This window comes from Branchiostoma lanceolatum, chromosome 6 (assembly GCF_035083965.1).
Source record: "Branchiostoma lanceolatum isolate klBraLanc5 chromosome 6, klBraLanc5.hap2, whole genome shotgun sequence".
NCBI classification, from domain to species: Eukaryota; Metazoa; Chordata; class Leptocardii; order Amphioxiformes; family Branchiostomatidae; genus Branchiostoma; species Branchiostoma lanceolatum.
This window is the reverse complement of record NC_089727.1, coordinates 18,389,364-18,410,308: the sequence shown is the minus strand read 5'-3', so window position 1 is coordinate 18,410,308 and position 20,945 is coordinate 18,389,364. Positions and strand designations below refer to the sequence as shown.

Sequence of the window (20,945 nt, the reverse complement as noted above, 5' to 3'; positions counted from 1 at the left end):
GGGTACATGTGTGTGGGGGAGGGGGTGTGGAGAGGGACCTAACCCGAGCTGTGGAGCTGTACATGTCAGCTGCTGCTGCTGGCCACACACAGGCAGCTCACAACCTGGCTGTCCTACAGGGAGGTCTGTATGCAGAAGGGGGGAGGGGGGTAATGTAATTGTGGGAGGGGGGCAGTTACATGTATGTAGGGAGACAGAAAAACATGTGTATATCAGGGTAAAGAAGATTGAGATCTGTCAGGCTCGGAGATTCCACTGGTAGCGATTGCGATCCACGTCTCTGTTGAGAGATCACGATCAGGATCTCTGTCAGAAAATTGGCGAGTCTACCAGTCTTGGTCAACAGAAACTCCGATCACGATTTCTACCACTAAAATCGCTAATTCTGCCAGATCCCAAAATCTACCATGACACATAGAGCCATGGTAACAAACAGCCAGCTTTGGTTCTTCAACAGTTTTGTAGTGTATAGTTGAGAAAGTGGAGTTAACTTAATGTGGCAAGATCTCTTCAGAGCAATTGACACTGTGCCATAAATATGTAACATCTAAAGCAGACCTGAAGAGACTAATATGTTAGAATGTTGTCTTCACTTTGTCACTTGCTTGATCTGAGAAAATTGCGTTTTTCTTCTAAATCCGTCCTTTGTATCTGCCTTTAGATCTAGGATCAACTGGAGATGCAGGATTTCGGGAGAGATCACACAAGATGGTTTCTGCACTTGAAGACAAACCAGAGACTTCCTCACAAGTCATCCAACCTTCAACTCAAGCAATAGACAAAAATGTCCCAGACATTCAGACATCTCAACAATCACCCTCACCGACTGAGAGACATACATGCATTGAGGATATAAAATCTGAGGGGTCTATCTTTCCCAAGGAGTCTGTTGAAGTTCTACCCTGCAACTTATCTGCCATGACCTTCAGTGACCTTGGAGAGGACAACAAAGATGACTTTAGAAAAGTCAGCCATTATGACCTTGGGGAGATTAACCATTCTGACCTTGGAGAGGACAGCAATGATGACTTTATAAAAGACAGCCATAGTGACCTTGGGGAACCCAGCCATCATGACCTTGGAGAGGACAGCCATAATGACTTTGGGACAGCCAGCCATGGCAGGTTCTACATGGACAGGTATAGGGCCCGACATGTGGGACAAACAACAGCAAAACCTGTCCAACTGGCTGTGAGCTGAACTTAGTAGAAAATAAAATGTTTCTAGAATTACTAGGTAGCAAAACATTGAGTTAAACTGTCCCATAGACCCAGTCTTACCTAGGTATGCTGTCCCATAGACCCAGTCCTACCTGGTTTACATGTATGTACAACAGACAGAATCCGACAAACTGTATATAACAGACTGTAGATGTGCATGATCATAACTGGAGTAGACTATGTAAATATTTTGTAGGATGTTTGGTGCACATGCATTTTGAGAATAGCTATTTGACACCGGATGTTGGATTGATGTTGAGTTACATGATAAAGAAACGGTACTTCTTGCTACCTACCCTTACAAGAACAATATGATCATGACTATTACATTTTTAAAGGGTAAGGGGTGATGTAAGATTTGATTGTAAGAAAACTCACTCTAACACTTGCAATAATTGTTTTCACTTCAGTTTAATCAAAGTTAGCAGGGGAGTTGTCTTTACATATCATTGCTATTGTTCATCTGATGTAAATAAACTTTTTCTACAAATGTTTTTTTGCCTTTATTTGTATGTTTCAGACTTCCAGTATATTTGTACGCTTGAGTTCACACGTTGGTCTTTTCATAGCATTCAAGCTCAGTATTACTTTAAATATACAAAATACGGATTCAAAAAAGTCCTTACATTGTACCACAAAGAGGTCAAGTTCAAAATCAAGTCTTTATTAGTAAATCTTTTTTTGGGGGACAAAAAATGATGACTGAAGGCAAAGATATACTGTTCCATATCTCATAGTAACCTACAATTCAACATCATGACCTTGACACTATGTACAGTATTTCGGCTATCATGACCTTGAGGTTACAACATCATGGCCGCCATTCCTTCGTCCAGGAACTTCTTGTAAATAGACATGAACTTGGCCACGAAAGCCTCAAGGTGGTAGATGGACTTGGATCCGAGCTGGAGCCGATGTTCGTAGTACGCCGCCCACTGGGTAACCTCCGCCTTCAGCTGGCCATCACAGCTGTCAATCAACTCCGTTAACAGACCCTGTTTTGGAAGAAAAGAGAGGGTTACATATTGGATAATACATCGTACAATAACCTAAGGCTGTTTTAGTAACAAAACAAATTGACTTGTTCACTATTCTACCTCAAAATAAAAACAACAATATTACACAGTTTTAGTCGTGTTACACAACGCTCCATATGCATTAGTCTCTACCACACTAACCGCGCTGGCTTTAGGGAGAATATTTGCCAGGGGAGTTTGGCCATCGAGGGTTTCATTCGCAGGCCCAGTTAGGATGGTATATTGGACCCTCTCTCCATAGCCAACTCCCTTAGCATAATATTCACTCTATTTGGCCAATTTCTACTATTTTCCCAGCCATCTGCGGGGCCTGGTAGAGGCTACATATGCACGGTCTCAGTCAGAGACGTGCCAGTTGAGTACAAAATGAACAAGCTTGCTCAAAATAGCAATAAATGACATACATAGTACAGTAGTCAATGAAACACTTAGACCTGGCTGTATAAAAACAGGTCAACATTATTGAAAAAACAAAGTTAACATTACCCTGTCAACAACATTTGGCAGATTGTTTGGAGATTTCAAAATTGTGTATTTTTTGCGTTTCGGCGCCTTCGCGCCGGAACGCAATGTCCTGGCTTTTACCTTGCAGGCAGGCAGGAAGCAAGGAAGCTTGGTTCAACACTGTGTCGCACACAATAAGACCTTATATAGCAATACGTTCCCAAATCCTTGTATAGCCGTTGCCTTATATAGCAAGGGAGCACGAAAAGGCAGGCAGGCTACATTTGCATGACACACAGGAGGGCGACCGCATGTAACTGCTACAACTGTTTGGAAATATCATTGCATTGTGGTTTCAGACTTTGATATCCTGAAAAATGACCATATTACATCTATTCCACAAGATTGCAGAAGAAAAAAAATGATTTCGTCAAGAAAACGACCAAAAATCGGCATAAATGATACCATATAGTGAGGTTATAGCATTACTTACAGGGTGATGAGTTACGTACCGCAGCTTGGCCCATCTGGCAACGCGAAGCACTTCGGACCCAGAAGATCCGGGTTCGTGTCCGTGCATGGATTTTTTTTTTCTTTTTAGATATTGAATATCAAAAATATATATTGATATTATATTAATCTATCAATATCATATTTATGAATATCATTTTTTCATTAATAAATAAAGAAATATTTCATATTTGTTATTTTTAAATATTCATTTAATATATACAAGGCCTTTGTCTTATGAACAGGACTTCATAGATTCCAAACCCGGCATTCGAATTTTTCTGTTCATTGTAATGGAAAATACTGTGCAGCGGCTCCTATGCGCGGTAAGATGATTCTTGCAAAACACTCGCCACTAAACTTCTATCCCCGATGTAAGCTTCCCAAGGAGCACACACACACAAGCACGTCTGCTCACTAGTGTATTCTGTTGCCAACTGCGTCTACATCTGGTAGGAGGGTTTGACTGCATCCGGTGTAGAGTTACTAGGATTAGAGTGGCCAATATAAAGTATCACATGTTTCACATCACTACATCCCTCCTTTCCTCAGACATGCATTATACAATGTATATAAACTATCAAACTCATGCATTACTCAATTACTGCTACTTGTTAATTCCATGCATTATCAACTATGCTTCAAACTTAAGCTTTATACTAGACAGTCCATTTCCGTATTCATTGTCCGTATTCTTTCCTGGATCGTGGAGTTTATTTCGTTCCTTCTACTCATTATAAGTTCAGTCTCTCGGGTGGTTTTACAACTCGCCCCGATCGCGTTACGTAACTGCCTGTCTTTGTTTCAGTCTCTGCTTTCTTGTCTGGTGTTGTTGACATTTCCTCACACGTAGTCTCGTCGCAGGTTGTTTCTTCACCCGTTGTCGTTGTCGCTGCCTCTTCCGCTACGTATTTCTTCATAAAGGAAACGTTTCTCTTTTTCACTTTCCCGTCCGGGTCACGAACTGTGACTTCCCCTCTGTCTCGTTCGATCACTTCATATGGAGTTGCTTCGTATTGCGTGGAGAATTTGTCTCTCTTCTCCTGCTTCACCAACACACGATCGCCCGGCTGTAGAGTACTTTCCTTCGCTTGTCTTTTCGCATCAGCGTAGTCCTTCCCTGCGGTTTTCCTCTCAAAGTCTCGGTCTCGCACTTCTTCGTTTACCAGCTTTGGTTCTCTTGGCAACTCGGGCAACTTAGATCTCATTTCTCTCCCAAACATCAGCTTGTATGGAGTTTCTCCTGTAGTTGCTTGCGGGGTGGACCTGTAGGCTTGGATATGTTTAAGAATCTCTCGCCTCCAGTCTTTCCCTTCCACTCTCGACACTTTGATCGCCTTCATAAGTGTACGGTTCTGTCTCTCGACTTCGCCGTTGGCTTGCGGCCACAGCGGCGTTGTTCGTTGATGCTGTATCCCCTGCTCTCGTAGAAACTCGGCGAACTCTGCGCTAACGAACTGTGGACCGTTGTCAGTACGTAGAGAGCATGGATTTCCAAATCTTGCGAAGATAACCTCCAATGCTTCGATGACCTTTCGGCTTGACGTTGACTTCATGATGGCAACCTCGTAAAAACGACTGTAGTAATCCACAACGACTAAGACAGTCTCCCCTGTTGGTAGCGGTCCCAACAGATCTGCTCCACAGGCTTGCCATGCGCCTGTTGGCGGCATTACTCGTGCCATTGGTTCTGGCGGTGTCTGCTCGCTGACTACCTGGCACCCGTGACAGCGTTTGCACACTGCCTCTGCATCTGCTTCCATTTTGGGCCACCAAACCTTGGTCCTCAGTCGGTTCTTCGTTTTCTGGATGCCCTGGTGCCCTTCGTGCGCTAACTGCACGACGGTCTTCCTCAAAACCTGCGGAATCACGATTCTCGTCCCGCGTAGTATGAGCTGCCCATATGTGCTCAGTTCTGTCTTCACATGACGGTAGGACATCACTTGACATTCGTCCCACTGTCCTGTTTGGATACACCTCCTGACCTGTCTCAGCTCAGGGTCTTCTCCCGATGCCCGTTCTATCTCGCGTGGTGTTAGACTGACTGGCGTGCTCGCCTCCACCACGCTTCTAACATAGTCATAGTTCTCACTTGACTTGTCCCTTGACTTGCTGTTGTTGAGCCGCGATAGCGCGTCAGCGATGTTGGTCTTCCCGGGACGATAAACGACTTTATATGGGTAAGCCTGTAGTCTCAGCACCCACCTTTCCACGCGAAATGATGGCTTCGACTTAGTTGCGTATATGTGTTCCAGTGGACGGTGATCCGTCTCCAACTCGAACTCCCGTCCGAACGTGTATAGATGAAACCGTTCGCATGCCCACACGAGGGCTAGCGCTTCCTTCTCCGTCTGACTGTAGCGTCGCTCTACTTCTGACAGCTGTCGGGATGCGTATGCGATCACACGCCATGCCTCGTCTTGCAGCTGTAACAGCACAGCTCCCAATCCTACAGGCGACGCGTCTGCCACGATGCGCGTCTTCCCTGTGGGGCTGAAGTACGCCAACGTCTCCGTACTCGTTATCAGCTCTTTCAGCTTCTCGAAACTCTTCTGCTGCTCTGAGCTCCACTTGAACTCGACTCCCTTGCGCGTTAACTTCTGCAACGGCTCGGTCATGGTCGCGAGGTTAGGTATGAACTTGGCCACGTAATGGACTAAGCCTAAGAACGATCTTACTTCTCCGACCGTCTTTGGTGCTTCTGCCTCTCTGATGGCTGCTACCTTCTCCTCGCTCGGATTGACACCGTCTGGAGTCACTACGTGTCCGAAGAACGTTAGCTTTGGCACTCGGAACAGGCACTTGCCAGGGTTTACCGTTAAACCGGCTTGCTGTATCTTGTCCAGCGCGTGATGTAGCCTCTTGTCGTGCTCTTCATCACCTCTCCCGTGGACGATGACGTCGTCTGCGATGTTCTTGACTCCCTCACATCCGCGGAGTACTTCTTTGACCAATTGCTGGTATTTCTCCGGAGCTGATGAGATCCCAAACATCAGCCGCTTGTACCGATACAGGCCTCGGTGCGTCACGAACGTCGTAATGTGGCGGCTTTCCTCCTTTAACGGCACCTGATGGAAACCCCACTTCAAATCCAGCTTGGAAAACACTGTACTCCCGCTGAGGTCATGCAGGATATCTTCTACCGTCGGTATCGGCTGTCTCTCCCGCACGATGGCTTCATTTGCACGTCGCATATCCACGCATATGCGAATGTCTCCGTCTGCCTTCGGTACCACCACCAGTGGTGAAACCCAACCTGTCGGTTCTTCAGGTACGGCTTCGATGATGTCTAGCTCCAATAACTGGTCCAGCTTCTCATCCACCTTGTCTCTTAGTCCGTACGGGACACGTCTCAGTGATTGCGCAACAGGTCTCACCGTCTCGTCGATGTGCAGGGTTACTTCATGTCCCTTTAGGAGTCCTACTCCTGTAAATGCGTCCTTGTACTTGTTACGTTCGTTTGGAGTTAGGCCCTCTTGTAAGTTGTTCACCCGGTCCTTCTGCATTTGTCCAACTTGCAGAACCATCAGCTTCTCGGCCGTCTTCTTCCCTAACAGGTCTCTCCCTGGGCCATCTAATACGACGAAGACTCCTTCTGTACTGACCCCGTTGCTGGGACACAGTACGCTTGTGGTGAACGTGCCTAACGTTGGTAGTGCCGTGTTGCTTCCATACGGATAGAGTTTCCGACAGTTCTTATGTTGGTCCCAGACTTTTACTTGCTGGTTCTTCATGCTCTCCCATGTATCTTTGCTTAAGATATTACAGGTAGCCCCTGAGTCGATCAACACCTCTTGTAAGATCACTCCTCCTACCTTCAGGGTTACTGTACCGTCCCCTTGTCTTCCTTTCTGTACACCGAAAACATAATCTGCAGACTGCTCCACCTGGTTTGTGTTTGACTTCCTCTGTGTCTGACCTCTCTTGCCCCTACACACTGCCTTGAAGTGATTCATTTTCCCACACTGGCTGCATGTTTTTCCTCTAGCCGGGCAGGCCGTATCCTTGGAGATATGACCCTGTCTGCCACAGCTGTAACAGCTCTTCCCTGCCCTCGGCTCGGGTTTCCTTGTGGTCCAGGCGTCTCTAGGCCTGTCTCTTGGCCTTCCTTGGAATGTGCTGTGGGGCCCCCTCTGGGTTGTTCTGCTAGTGTCTTTCTTACCCTGTCCAACTGACAGTGCGTTTACTTGCCCAGTCATTTCAAGCAGTTGCCTTCCCACAGACTCGTGTGCCCTTGCTATGTCTAACATGGTTGTTAGCTCTAGGTTTCCACCTCTCTCTAGGAACTTGCGCTTAAGCTTGGGGTCTAGTCCTGCTTCAATGACTTGATCCCTTATGTGCACATCTACTTGCGTCCCGAAGTCACACGTAGCGGCTTTCTGCCTCAATCGACACACTAGGTCGTCTACTGATTCCCCACTCTGCTGTTTCATCTGTCTGAACAGATGGCGTTCGAAAGCTACATTTGATTTGGGAATGAAATAATCGTCCAGTACCTTTACTGCTTCGTGGTACGTCTTCTTGTCTTTCTCCTCTTCCACTTTCGTGAAGTAAATGTCCTGTACCGCCACTCCCGCGGTATGGAGCATTAGCGCCTTCTTTTGTCCGTCTGCTACCACCCCTTTTCCTTGTAGGTAGAGCCCGAAACTTCGCTTCCACTTCTTCCAGCGGATCGCCGTGGAACTCGAGTCGCCTCCGACTGTGAACGCTGGCAGGCTGCCGATGTCCCCTCCAATCTGGACAACTGCGCCTTCTACCGGAGGATCTTCCTCTGTAGGATCTTCCTCTGCCCCAGGATCTTCCTCTCCTGGAGGATCAGCTTCTGCCGGAGGGTCTCCGACATTCCCTTCCTCCGACATGCTTTATGTTTGATCCTCGTCGCCAATGTAAGCTTCCCAAGGAGCACACACACACAAGCACGTCTGCTCACTAGTGTATTCTGTTGCCAACTGCGTCTACATCTGGTAGGAGGGTTTGACTGCATCCGGTGTAGAGTTACTAGGATTAGAGTGGCCAATATAAAGTATCACATGTTTCACATCACTACACCCGATGTAAACAGAGGCTCTTGATGTTGTTTGCAAAACAGCGATCCTTTGTTACAGTTACTGTAGCAAATGCTCCATTGTTCAGTATCGACTTCATTCAGACAACACGGACGTGGAAAGTGGCGCCGCTCGGCACAAAACTATGGGAATTTTCATGAATTGTAGCAAAATTACCCAGGAAAATAAGGAAGAAATGTTGTAAATGCGGAAACCAGAATAATACGGATGAGGTAGCTGTTGATTTGTTTGACATTTGGTAGTCATTTTAGATAGAACCTTAGCTGTTATGAACTTCTATTTCACTTAATTACCATAGTGCTGATGATTCAATGGTGCTTTTTCAAATTTTATGTTTTATTGCGTGCCATGTACATAATTACATTGATAGCTTTTATAATGAGCCTATTGTACATTTTACAAATAAGTACAAGTTGTAGGCCAAGACCAGCTTTTTCAAAAGCACTTAAGTTAAGTGACGTAACTTCAAAATTGCTTTCCCCAATCTGCCTTTCTCTATTAAAACAGTACTCATTTCCCAAAATGACAATTTTTCTTATAGACTGAACAGCCCTTGAGTGACTTCCTCTGGCAGATTTTACTTCAAGTAAAGGGAAAAGACAATTCACACTCATAAACGTAGCCGAAACGCCAGCTTTTTTTAAAAGCTCTTGTTACTGTTACATTGAACGGCACGCAGTGGCCTGGGAACGTCGACCGCTGCCTACAAATCATGCAGTGATTGAGATGACACCAGCCGAAAATGTCCTTTTAAGCTAACAGACTCCACTGGCAAGTTTTTTATTAGTTTTAGTGAGAGATTATCCTGACTCACCCTTATGATGACATCAGGAGGGATGCAGTGGGTCAACAGCTCGTACAGGCGACCTCTGACCTCCAGCAGTCTGTAAACAAGGTCAACACACAGGTCAAACAAGGTCAACACACAGGCCAAACCAGGTCAATGTACAGGAAATATGTAAGATGTAAAATACTAATAGCCTGGAATTCATCTTATGCTATGTACTGCTTGCTCCAACGATCGCTTCCAAACAGAATACCGGTAGTTATGATCCTGTGCTCATTTAAACGTATATGGTTGCAACATTCTATATAATTTCAGGATCTAAATATTTCTCTAAAGCAGTTAAGTGGCGATGGAACTTCCTAATACCCATTTGAACCTCGTTTGCATGCTGTTACAAGGACTGTGTGACTCAGAGCCAATCAAAACTCTTGCCTATGTATTTCAGGCGAATATTCAAATGCCCATCGTTTTTCTATTAACCTTCTCCCTCCTGCCTAACTCTGTATCCAATAGGGAATAGGGTGGCAAACGGCTACTTCAGTGTGCTAAAGGTTAACGAGTGCCAGACTGTTCTGTAGTCAAGCGATCAAAGGAGCAAATGGAGCTAGAATAGGATTAATACCAGGCTAAGATGTATGGTAACATAAAGCCCTAAATGTGAGACAGGTCAATCCTTACCTCCGTGGGCTCTGTTGACTGACGATGGCGTTGGCTGTCTCTCTCAGGAAGACTTCCCAGTCTGCCTCAACTACCTGCTGGTCAGGCCGGAATGGGTACCTGAAAAATACATAATCACATGTACATGTATACACTCTTAACACTCTTACAACACTCTTACATTTGATAGGATACCTGGATACATAAAGGACTCAAAACACAAATTCTTAAAAAAATCTACAACTTCTCTCAACAACATAGAATCTCAAAATAGGACCTACATGCAACCTGTCCTACTACAGTAAATGCCTTTAAAGTTTGGGGTAACTTCCTTTTGTGGAAAGAAGAAAATGGAGTGTTCGTGGTAGTTTTAAGTTTGCAATAGCACTGTTGTCATATACTGTACAGTCATGGAAAATTTTGGCGGTGGTTTTAAGTTTGCTGTAAAGCGGTCACATAAAACCACCACAACAATTGAAAGAATTGCTGTGACAGTACTGTAATTCTTGATTTGTTAACTGTATCTTAATTTCAGCTACTTAACATCACTACTCAACCTCTAAAACTTCACTATCACAAATGCTTGATCACTAACAATTGGGATAGTGACGTTTGTTCCCACCGTTAAAATTAAATGCAGTGAACTGTTCACTTCTCCCAAAACCGTTAGAACCGCAATATCAAATGGATTTACAGTATATTAAGTTTCATTTTCCCTACAGAAAAAATGAAATAAGAGCTTTTTGAAATACTAGAAGTGTGGAAAACATTAATACTTACAAAGTGTGATATGAATGTGCATGAACAGGGCTCGAAATTCATTTTTGGAAAAAGGTGCACTGGTGCACCCAACCCAAAAAATTAGGTGCACAGAAATAATTTTGGGTGCACCACATAGAATAAAGTTGATGTCAGCAAAACATAATTACAAAGTTTAACGCTCTTTAGAACTTCAATCTGTAATTCCATAGCTAACCTTAAAATTTCAAACAAGTAATACATCAAATAAAGTACAACAAAAGATTACATTGCTATTTCTGATACTTACATTTCAAGAATATTCTTTACACTTAGTGTACAATGGTGCCTTTACCCTATAACCTACAAAGATATCTAGGTGCACTGGTGCACCCACAGTCAAAACTTAGGTGCACAGCTCCAACTTTGGGTGCACACAGGTGCACATGCACCCAGTATTTCGAGCCCTGATAAATAAGAACATCACACAGTACAAACAACTTTGAATTCTTCTATACATATTCAAATGTCATACTAAAAACATAAATGTTACCCACTGCTGTACTTTGTGAGTGCTGTGAGACAAACAAATGTTACGCACTGCTGTACTTTGTGAGTGCTGTGAGACAAACAAATGTTACCCACTGCTGTACTTTGCAGGCCTCCAGCATCAGGATGGCCCTACGGAGGTTCCTGCCGGACTTGTCAGCGACTCTACTGGCCAGCTCAGGAGGCAGAGTCAGTCCCTCCTTCTTACACACCGTCTGGAGAATACTGCAGATCTGAACACACAATAAGAAACACTTCAAGACATCTTCATTTCAAATACTGCAGATCTGAACACACAATAAGAAACACTTCAAGACATCTTCATTTCAAATACTGCAGATCTGAACACACAATAAGAAACACTTCAAGACATCTTCATTTCAAATACTGCAGATCTGAACACACAATAACAAACACTTCAAGACATCTTCATTTCAAATACTGCAGATCTGAACACACAATAACAAACACTTCAAGACATCTTCATTTCAAATACTGCAGATCTGAACACACAATAAGAAACACTTCAAGACATCTTCATTTCAAATACTGCAGATCTGAACACACAATAAGAAACACTTCAAGATGTCTTCATTTCAAATACTGCAGATCTGAACACACAATAAGAAACACTTCAAGATGTCTTCATTTCAAATACTGCAGATCTGAACACACAATAAGAAACACTTCAAGATGTCTTCATTTCAAATACTGCAGATCTGAACACACAATAAGAAACACTTCAAGATGTCTTCATTTCAAATACTGCAGATCTGAACACACAATAAGAAACACTTCAAGACATCTTCATTTCAAATACTGCAGATCTGAACACACAATAACAAACACTTCAAGACATCTTCATTTCAAATACTGCAGATGATCTGAACACACAATAAGAAACACTTCAAGACATCTTCATTTCAAATACTGCAGATCTGAACACACAATAAGAAACACTTCAAGACATCTTCATTTCAAATACTGCAGATGATCTGAACACACAATAAGAAACACTTCAAGACATCTTCATTTCAAATACTGCAGATCTGAACACACAATAAGAAACACTTCAAGACATCTTCATTTCAAATACTGCAGATCTGAACACACAATAAGAAACACTTCAAGACATCTTCATTTCAAATACTGCAGATCTGAACACACAATAAGAAACACTTCAAGACATCTTCATTTCAAATACTGCAGATGATCTGAACACACAATAAGAAACACTTCAAGACATCTTCATTTCAAATACTGCAGATCTGAACACACAATAAGAAACACTTCAAGATGTCTTCATTTCAAATACTGCAGATCTGAACACACAATAAGATACACTTCAAGACATCTTCATTTCAAATACTGCAGATGATCTGAACACACAATAAGAAACACTTCAAGACATCTTCATTTCAAATACTGCAGATCTGAACACACAATAAGAAACACTTCAAGACATCTTCATTTCAAATACTGCAGATCTGAACACACAATAAGAAACACTTCAAGACATCTTCATTTCAAATACTGCAGATCTGAACACACAATAACAAACACTTCAAGACATCTTCATTTCAAATACTGCAGATCTGAACACACAATAAGAAACACTTCAAGACATCTTCATTTCAAATACTGCAGATCTGAACACACAATAAGAAACACTTCAAGACATCTTCATTTCAAATACTGCAGATCTGAACACACAATAAGAAACACTTCAAGATGTCTTCATTTCAAATACTGCAGATCTGAACACACAATAAGAAACACTTCAAGATGTCTTCATTTCAAATACTGCAGATCTGAACACACAATAAGAAACACTTCAAGATGTCTTCATTTCAAATACTGCAGATCTGAACACACAATAAGAAACACTTCAAGATGTCTTCATTTCAAATACTGCAGATCTGAACACACAATAAGAAACACTTCAAGACATCTTCATTTCAAATACTGCAGATCTGAACACACAATAACAAACACTTCAAGACATCTTCATTTCAAATACTGCAGATGATCTGAACACACAATAAGAAACACTTCAAGACATCTTCATTTCAAATACTGCAGATCTGAACACACAATAAGAAACACTTCAAGACATCTTCATTTCAAATACTGCAGATGATCTGAACACACAATAAGAAACACTTCAAGACATCTTCATTTCAAATACTGCAGATCTGAACACACAATAAGAAACACTTCAAGACATCTTCATTTCAAATACTGCAGATCTGAACACACAATAAGAAACACTTCAAGACATCTTCATTTCAAATACTGCAGATCTGAACACACAATAAGAAACACTTCAAGACATCTTCATTTCAAATACTGCAGATGATCTGAACACACAATAAGAAACACTTCAAGACATCTTCATTTCAAATACTGCAGATCTGAACACACAATAAGAAACACTTCAAGATGTCTTCATTTCAAATACTGCAGATCTGAACACACAATAAGAAACACTTCAAGACATCTTCATTTCAAATACTGCAGATGATCTGAACACACAATAAGAAACACTTCAAGACATCTTCATTTCAAATACTGCAGATCTGAACACACAATAAGAAACACTTCAAGACATCTTCATTTCAAATACTGCAGATCTGAACACACAATAACAAACACTTCAAGACATCTTCATTTCAAATACTGCAGATGATCTGAACACACAATAAGAAACACTTCAAGACATCTTCATTTCAAATACTGCAGATCTGAACACACAATAAGAAACACTTCAAGATGTCTTCATTTCAAATACTGCAGATCTGAACACACAATAAGAAACACTTCAAGACATCTTCATTTCAAATACTGCAGATGATCTGAACACACAATAAGAAACACTTCAAGACATCTTCATTTCAAATACTGCAGATCTGAACACACAATAAGAAACACTTCAAGACATCTTCATTTCAAATACTGCAGATCTGAACACACAATAACAAACACTTCAAGACATCTTCATTTCAAATACTGCAGATCTGAACACACAATAAGAAACACTTCAAGATGTCTTCATTTCAAATACTGCAGATCTGAACACACAATAAGAAACACTTCAAGACATCTTCATTTCAAATACTGCAGATCTGAACACACAATAAGAAACACTTCAAGACATCTTCATTTCAAATACTGCAGATCTGAACACACAATAAGAAACACTTCAAGACATCTTCATTTCAAATACTGCAGATGATCTGAACACACAATAAGAAACACTTCAAGACATCTTCATTTCAAATACTGCAGATCTGAACACACAATAAGAAACACTTCAAGATGTCTTCATTTCAAATACTGCAGATCTGAACACACAATAAGATACACTTCAAGACATCTTCATTTCAAATACTGCAGATGATCTGAACACACAATAAGAAACACTTCAAGACATCTTCATTTCAAATACTGCAGATCTGAACACACAATAAGAAACACTTCAAGACATCTTCATTTCAAATACTGCAGATCTGAACACACAATAACAAACACTTCAAGACATCTTCATTTCAAATACTGCAGATCTGAACACACAATAACAAACACTTCAAGACATCTTCATTTCAAATACTGCAGATCTGAACACACAATAAGAAACACTTCAAGACATCTTCATTTCAAATACTGCAGATCTGAACACACAATAAGAAACACTTCAAGACATCTTCATTTCAAATACTGCAGATCTGAACACACAATAAGAAACACTTCAAGATGTCTTCATTTCAAATACTGCAGATCTGAACACACAATAAGAAACACTTCAAGATGTCTTCATTTCAAATACTGCAGATCTGAACACACAATAAGAAACACTTCAAGATGTCTTCATTTCAAATACTGCAGATCTGAACACACAATAAGAAACACTTCAAGATGTCTTCATTTCAAATACTGCAGATCTGAACACACAATAAGAAACACTTCAAGACATCTTCATTTCAAATACTGCAGATCTGAACACACAATAACAAACACTTCAAGACATCTTCATTTCAAATACTGCAGATGATCTGAACACACAATAAGAAACACTTCAAGACATCTTCATTTCAAATACTGCAGATCTGAACACACAATAAGAAACACTTCAAGACATCTTCATTTCAAATACTGCAGATGATCTGAACACACAATAAGAAACACTTCAAGACATCTTCATTTCAAATACTGCAGATCTGAACACACAATAAGAAACACTTCAAGACATCTTCATTTCAAATACTGCAGATCTGAACACACAATAAGAAACACTTCAAGACATCTTCATTTCAAATACTGCAGATCTGAACACACAATAAGAAACACTTCAAGACATCTTCATTTCAAATACTGCAGATGATCTGAACACACAATAAGAAACACTTCAAGACATCTTCATTTCAAATACTGCAGATCTGAACACACAATAAGAAACACTTCAAGATGTCTTCATTTCAAATACTGCAGATCTGAACACACAATAAGAAACACTTCAAGACATCTTCATTTCAAATACTGCAGATGATCTGAACACACAATAAGAAACACTTCAAGACATCTTCATTTCAAATACTGCAGATCTGAACACACAATAAGAAACACTTCAAGACATCTTCATTTCAAATACTGCAGATCTGAACACACAATAAGAAACACTTCAAGACATCTTCATTTCAAATACTGCAGATGATCTGAACACACAATAAGAAACACTTCAAGACATCTTCATTTCAAATACTGCAGATCTGAACACACAATAAGAAACACTTCAAGATGTCTTCATTTCAAATACTGCAGATCTGAACACACAATAAGAAACACTTCAAGACATCTTCATTTCAAATACTGCAGATGATCTGAACACACAATAAGAAACACTTCAAGACATCTTCATTTCAAATACTGCAGATCTGAACACACAATAAGAAACACTTCAAGACATCTTCATTTCAAATACTGCAGATCTGAACACACAATAACAAACACTTCAAGACATCTTCATTTCAAATACTGCAGATCTGAACACACAATAAGAAACACTTCAAGATGTCTTCATTTCAAATACTGCAGATCTGAACACACAATAACAAACACTTCAAGACATCTTCATTTCAAATACTGCAGATCTGAACACACAATAAGAAACACTTCAAGACATCTTCATTTCAAAAGACAGCTCTTCAAGATGTCCTACATCTCAGTAGAATAATTTTCAGATATTCAACATAATTCAAGCTCCTAATGTCTTTAGTAATATTACACTGTACTACTTTTCCCATTCTTTTGTTTGTTTTGCATAACTTCTAAATCCCATTCAGACACAATAGACCAGTTTTGTAGAGCAAGTATCAGCTCGGTAAGACCAGACTGTAAGGCTTGATCCACTAACACCGGGATGGACCCCTACTCATTTTGATAAGTAAGATGATATCTTAAATCGTGCTAGAGGTTTGTCTTTGCTCAACAGGGCTCGAAATACTGGGTGCATGTGCACCTGTGTGCACCCAAAATTGGAGCTGTGCACCTAATTTTTGACTGTGGGTGCACCAGTGCACCTACATATTTTCGTACGTTATAGGCTAAAGGTACAAATGTACATGTATACTATTGTACACTAGTATACACAATATTCTTGAAATGTAGGCATCAGAAAGGCAAAATAACCTTTCGTTGTACTTTATTTGATCTTCTTAAGTTCTTAAGAGCGTTAAACTTTGTAATTCTGTTTTGCTGACATTATACTTGATTTTATGTGGTGCACCCAAAATTCTTTCTGTGCACCTAATTTTTGGGTTGGGTGCACCAGTGCACCTATTCCCAAAAATGAATTTCGAGCCCTGCTCAAACACAGGACCTCAAGCTTTACCTCCCATCTGAGAAGATGTCCCTAGCCGAAGCTACTCATTTTCAACCTTTACCTGTTAGCTTGACGGTGCCGGGACTCAAACCTCGAGACACCAGTTCTGGACAGTAGGAATGACTCGTAACTATTCCACAGTTGCTACCGAGAATCAAACTCTTACCTGTTGGTTTGACAGTGTCAGGACTCGAACCCCAAGACACCTGTTCTGAACAATAGGAATGACCAGAACCCCTACCTGTTCCAGAGTTGCTACCGAGAATTGAACCCTTACGTTTCTGTTCGCTTGACGGTGCGGGGATTCGATCCCTGAGACACCCGTTCTGGACCGTAGGAATGATTCGGACCAGTTCCAAAATTGCTGCGGGGACTTGAACCCTTTCTTGTTCGCTTGACCGTGCTGGGACTCAAACCCCGAGACCCTGGACTTCAGTTCAAGAATTGCGACAGGGGTTTACCTGCTCGTTTGAGGGTGCTGGGACTCGAACCCCGAGACACCTGCTCCTGATGGCGGGTATGACCTTGCTGGTGGACTCGCAGCAGAGGATGAGGCGACAGGTCGTCACGTACTTCTCCATGGTGCGCCGCAAGGCATGCTGGGCATCCTTCGTCAGCCTATCCACCTCTGTCAGGAGCACCACTGAGGATATGAATCAACAAAAAATCGAAGATTTCATACATCCGTGAAGTCTTTGTAGTTTTTGAGAATTTTTTGGTATATTCTTCTTTGTGAATGTCTTGCTGATGCATTTTTTTCCCACTGGATCTGATAAGACAACAGATATGCATATAACAGTTAAGTGACGACAGGAACTGAAATAATTTATTCTAGGACCATTCTTGGACCTTTGACCTAACTTCCTGTCAGTGTGGGAGAAGTGTCTAGCATGGAAACCAGCCATTCTATTGCATTCAAATAACTATAGACACAAGCAAACAAGCAGATAGACAAACTGAAACAAAACTTCCATTCACAGTAGTAAAAATGGCTGCTACACTGATGAAGGTTAGACATCCAGGTAATAAGATATGCAAAGTAACAGTCACTCAAGCAACTGGATAGAATTTGGAAACAGTCAGACGTTTCAGACAGCATCCGCTGCCTTTCTTCAGTGGCTGGCTGCTGTTAGGGAAGTGTGTAATATGTAAATAGGGAGAAGAGCCTTGTCACTTGTGCATACATGTGTGAATGGGAGGGCTAGGGAAAATTTTTTGGCTGCTTCAACTTCTGCTGTATAAAGGTGTCTATTGATCTTTAAACTACCAGTGAAAAGGTATCCACTGACCTTTGAACTCTCGCTGAGTTGAGGAGTCGAGCTGTTGCGCCTGCGCCACCATCTTGATGAGTTCTTGGACGACAACTCGGTCCTGAACACCTGCATCACTGCAACATGGAACAGCAGTAAACAACAATAGTAAACAACTCAATAAACAATTAACATAACACTTAATATACTTCCCTCAGTAAAAAATACAAAATGTGAATATGAGTAAAACTTACCTTGGACACACTTCTATGTGGTAGTTGCTGGCGATTGTGGTGATTTCAATCTTCTTCTTGGAGGGGGTCTACAGTCAGAAACAAAAACAATCATTATCCAGCACAGGCCAGAACACAAGTTTGCAAGTGTCTTATCTGTTAGTTTGTACTGTTGATCATATAGTAGTCACACTCTGTACAAGTCTAAAACAAGCAGTTTACTGGTCATGGCAGTTATGAAATTGAGAAAGGAAAAAAAATAGCAATCCGTAGTCTTTCATTAGCAATGTATCCATCCTAGTCAAGCTCAGATTCACTTCTATTCTGGCACCAGTTAACAAAGGAACAATTGGCATTTGAACATTCATTCAAAATGTAGGCGAGAGCTCTGATTGGCTCCGAGTCACATGGTGCTCATAAAACTGTTCGAGTGGAAGTGATTACATATTGTTGGAGGAAAGTGGAACTAGAATAGGATGGATTCTAGTCAAGTCTTGCCCACTGCTTTCCCCCCAATTATAACCTACAAACCTTCAAAACAAACAAACTGAACGTGTCTCACCTTAGCCACATTCAGTTGAAACCAATCACGTCAATAACTTCAATGCTTAGAAGTGGCCCCCTACAGCCTTGCATTGAGCAAGATCGTTAAAAAAAATTGAGGAATACAGGAAATCTAGCACATTTTTCTTTCTTTCGAAAAGCACTTTGCTCCTATAATTATATAGTGTTTGTATACTGTTAAGTGTTTACCCTCACTACAAAGTTGTGATGTTTGTTTGTTTGTTTGTTTGTTTGTACCGTGAAGTTGTGATGTTCTATCCGTAGTTTCTCCACCCCTGCTCCGTACAGCTCCCTCAGCAGACACATGATCCGCGTCTTCTTACCCGCGCCTGACGGACCGAACACCAGTAGGTGGGGGAAGTCACCATTCTGCACCTACAGGGGGTATGAAGTGTCAGGTTTTAAGTTTAGGTGTCAGGTGTGATGGGCCAGATGTCATGGGTCAGGTGTCACAATGGCTGTCACATTGAATAATCGAAGAATAATCTAAATTTATATGTGACTTATAAATGCTAGATTGGACTGGGTACATCCATTGGTGGGGGCCTGCATAGGGGGGTCCCCATCAATGTTCTACACAAAGAAAGAGCCTCTACGTTTTCAAGCGGACTTTACACTTCTTCTTCTACGTGACCACGTATGTCCATCTGCCAAGAAATCGGCAATTACTGACAAGTATCGGGTCACAGCGGGCAGTTAGGTTAATGGACCATCGCAGACCGGGGCATGCCCTGCTCTTTTTCGAAAGGTGTGGCGGGTTCTATAACGTGCCCTGGGTGTGGCTCTCCCCAAACACAGGGCCTCCATTCAATGTCCTATCCGAGGGACGTCCCTAACCTACTAGTAGGTACTCATTTTCACCTGAGTGAAGTCAGGAAAGTCGTGTTAAGTGCCTTTCCAAAGAGCACAAGATCGGTGACACGACCGGATTTGTAATTTTGTTCTGGGCCAAACACGTTGCTGTTATGCCACGCAACCCACGCCAAATTTATAACGTAAATTTACATAGAATACACTGAACACTCGACTTTAATTGTAGCAGTTTGGATACAAATTGCAAGGGTTATGGCTGCTCACAGTACAGTCTATAAAATGGCATGCAGGCCCCCATAATTTGGTCCACTCAGAAAAAAATACTCTCCAAGCAGAGGAGAGGTTCTGGCTGGTTTTTGACGAGTTTTTAGGCGTTTTTGTCGGGCTTTCTACTTTGTCATGTTTTTTCTTCTTCTCTATGTCTGGTTTATAGAGAAAAAAAATCTCTATGTCTGGTTTATAGAGAAAAAAACATGACAAAGTAGAAAGCCCGACAAAAATGCCTAAAAACACGTAAAAAAACAGCCAGAACCACTCCTCTGCTTGGAGAGTAAGAAAAAGAGCCCTAACTCGCCCCCCTCCCCCTTTACTCACCAGTCGTTTCAGCTGCGCCGCCTGTTCTGTGTGGTAGCTCAGTTTGTTCAGGGAAGTCGGACGGTACTTGTCCACCCAAAGACTCATCCTGACGACGAAAAGTTCGCCTTCACAGCAGCCACTGTCTCTGGCTTTTCGGCAAAACTGGTACGGTGATATTTTCTTACAGCTACGATTTTCGCGGGAACAGAAATCGCACCTGCGCACAAACGCGGGGTGCGTTTATAGCAAAAATCGCTATGTGGCGCTTTTTTGATTCCGTGCTTTGATTGGTCAAATGATGTAGTTTTATTACCTTCGTCGAGAAGGCTATGTTTCGGGTAGTAAAAGTAAAGCAGTCCAGGAGCTAATTTGCATAATTGATGAGGGAAGTTGATAAATACGCTGCACTCCCATTATAAGGCTCAAAAACATGTGACATATAAGACACACAACTGAGAAAGAGAGGAATATCAATAGATATCAATTATGCAAATGAATACCTAATTTGCTTAATTATTGGAAACATACTATAACTGCATAATGGTAAATGATGTGGATTTCAGTCTTGCAGCATTTGGAAGTTAAGAAGATGCAGACATTTTCAGACATAAATCATGCAAATG

General features: G+C 41.6%; 1 protein-coding gene and 1 long non-coding RNA gene across 2 annotated transcripts; one reads left to right on the top strand and one right to left on the bottom strand.

Annotated features, from left to right (window-relative positions):
- The first annotated feature begins 21 nt into the window (after positions 1 to 21).
- On the top strand, positions 22 to 1,710 carry LOC136437471 (uncharacterized). Its single transcript, XR_010756187.1, has 2 exons — positions 22 to 123; positions 662 to 1,710. It is a non-coding gene; the product is annotated as an uncharacterized lncRNA (long non-coding RNA).
- LOC136437449 (replication factor C subunit 3-like) lies at positions 1,563 to 20,556 on the bottom strand. The gene is made up of 9 exons (XM_066432068.1): positions 20,341 to 20,556; positions 19,171 to 19,308; positions 18,391 to 18,458; positions 18,176 to 18,273; positions 17,348 to 17,529; positions 11,105 to 11,241; positions 9,743 to 9,841; positions 9,092 to 9,161; positions 1,563 to 2,215 (listed from the first exon to the last, which is right to left on the bottom strand). The coding sequence occupies exons 1-9, from the start codon at positions 20,425 to 20,427 to the stop codon at positions 2,024 to 2,026; spliced, it is 1,071 nt and encodes a 356-aa protein (XP_066288165.1). The 5' UTR covers positions 20,428 to 20,556; the 3' UTR covers positions 1,563 to 2,023.
- Positions 20,557 to 20,945: the final 389 nt, after the last annotated feature.